Below are 1,658 nucleotides of genomic sequence, written 5' to 3'. Positions count from 1 at the left end.
TCAACAATACTTGTCCACTTTATGAAATCAATGGATAATTTTACACTTAGTTCCTAATTTATCCGTATCATTAATTATCATAAAAATGTTATAACCTATAATTATTTATTGTTATAACTTAAAAGATAAAGAATAGTGTCATAACTGATAATTATTAGTCCTATATATGCCAATTATTAAATTTTTACTTTTTCTATTATATTTTTCAAGCAATGATATTTATCATATTCAAAGGATAATATAATAAAATTATCCTTTTATTTATAATTTCTTAAACAATGTTCAAAGTCAATAGTGGACAAGTATTGTAGGACATCAGAATGAATAATGTGATCATTTATAGAAAGTCATAGGTTTTCGTATTTTTCACCTACATTGTTATCATCACTTTTTGGGGAATTGAGTAATGTGTATTTTTCGATGAGCTTTTAATGTAAAAGTTTTAACGTATTTGTGTAGATGATTCCCTTTTGTCCTCATCTCTCTTATGTATTTAATAGTAAAGGGAAAAATTCCAAATATGTCATCGAACTTTAAGAAAAAAAAGGTTTATTTGTGTGACTGATTAAAAGTTTGACTCATCTATGTCCTTTTTGTTTGAAAAAAAAACTCATCTATATCATTATTTGTTAACCGAAAACAATTTTGATGTTGCAAATTTATTTCGTATATGTGGTTTGTTATGATTCGTTTACGTCATTAATTAAATCATTTTTTTAAAATGGAAATGACTCAAATATGTCATCTAACTTTGAGAAAAAGACTCATCTATGTCATCCGTTCAAATTTTTGATCATTTATGCCATTGCAGTTAACAAATTATGACATGAACATAAATGACATAGATAAGACAAACTTTTAACGAATATCATAGATGAGCACGTAGTTCGATACATATTTGAGTCTTTTCTCTTTAATAAATAAGCAAACCAACTCCATAGAGAAACCGTCTCTCATTTCTCACGCTATTTTCATTTCAAGATTTTGATCATGGCTAAACAAGTTACAGAGCCTCTTAGTACTTTGAGGGTACTGATGTTCCCATTTTTGGCTTATGGACACATCTCTCCATTTCTAAACGTAGCTAAGAAACTCGCGGACAGAGGATTCTTGATTTACTTCTGTTCAACTCCGATAAATCTCAAATCCACCATCAAGAAAATCCCCGAAAAGTATGCTGATTTGATTCAGCTTATCGAACTTCACTTACCAGAATTACCCGAACTTCCTCCTCATTACCATACTACCAATGGTCTCCCACCCAATCTCAATCACATCCTTCAAAAAAGCCCTGAAAATGTCCAAACCAAACTTTTCGAAAATCTTGGAAAATTTGAAACCTGATTTGGTGATTTATGACATATTGCAGCAATGGGCTGAACATGTCGCGAATGAACAGAGCATTCCAGCAGTTAAGCTTATAACTTCGGGTGCATCTGTGTTTTCGTATTTTTTCAACATACTGAGGAAACCGGAGGTTGAATTCCCTTTCCCTGCTATTTATCTCAGGAAAATTGAGCAAGTAAGATTGAGTGAAATGGTGGCGAAATCTAATAAATCGAAAGAACCTGATGATGGAGATCGTCTAGCTGAGGGAAATATGCAAATCATGTTGATGAGCACTTCTAGAACTATAGAAGCCAAATATATTGATTATT

General features: G+C 31.2%; 1 protein-coding gene across 1 annotated transcript; it reads left to right on the top strand.

Moving 5' to 3' along the window:
- Positions 1-990: 990 nt before the first annotated feature.
- Positions 991-1,611, top strand: LOC107059410 (beta-D-glucosyl crocetin beta-1,6-glucosyltransferase-like; the record flags this gene model as incomplete). The annotated part of the gene is made up of 2 exons (XM_015305924.1): positions 991-1,299; positions 1,370-1,611. Coding segments are annotated over exons 1-2 (551 nt in total), but the record flags the coding sequence as incomplete, so codon positions are not given.
- Between the last annotated feature and the right edge of the window lie 47 nt (positions 1,612-1,658).

The sequence above is a fragment of the Solanum tuberosum genome, unplaced genomic scaffold (assembly GCF_000226075.1).
Source record: "Solanum tuberosum cultivar DM 1-3 516 R44 unplaced genomic scaffold, SolTub_3.0 scf01525, whole genome shotgun sequence".
Taxonomy (NCBI): Eukaryota; Viridiplantae; Streptophyta; class Magnoliopsida; order Solanales; family Solanaceae; genus Solanum; species Solanum tuberosum.
This window is presented reverse-complemented; position numbering and strand designations above follow the sequence as displayed.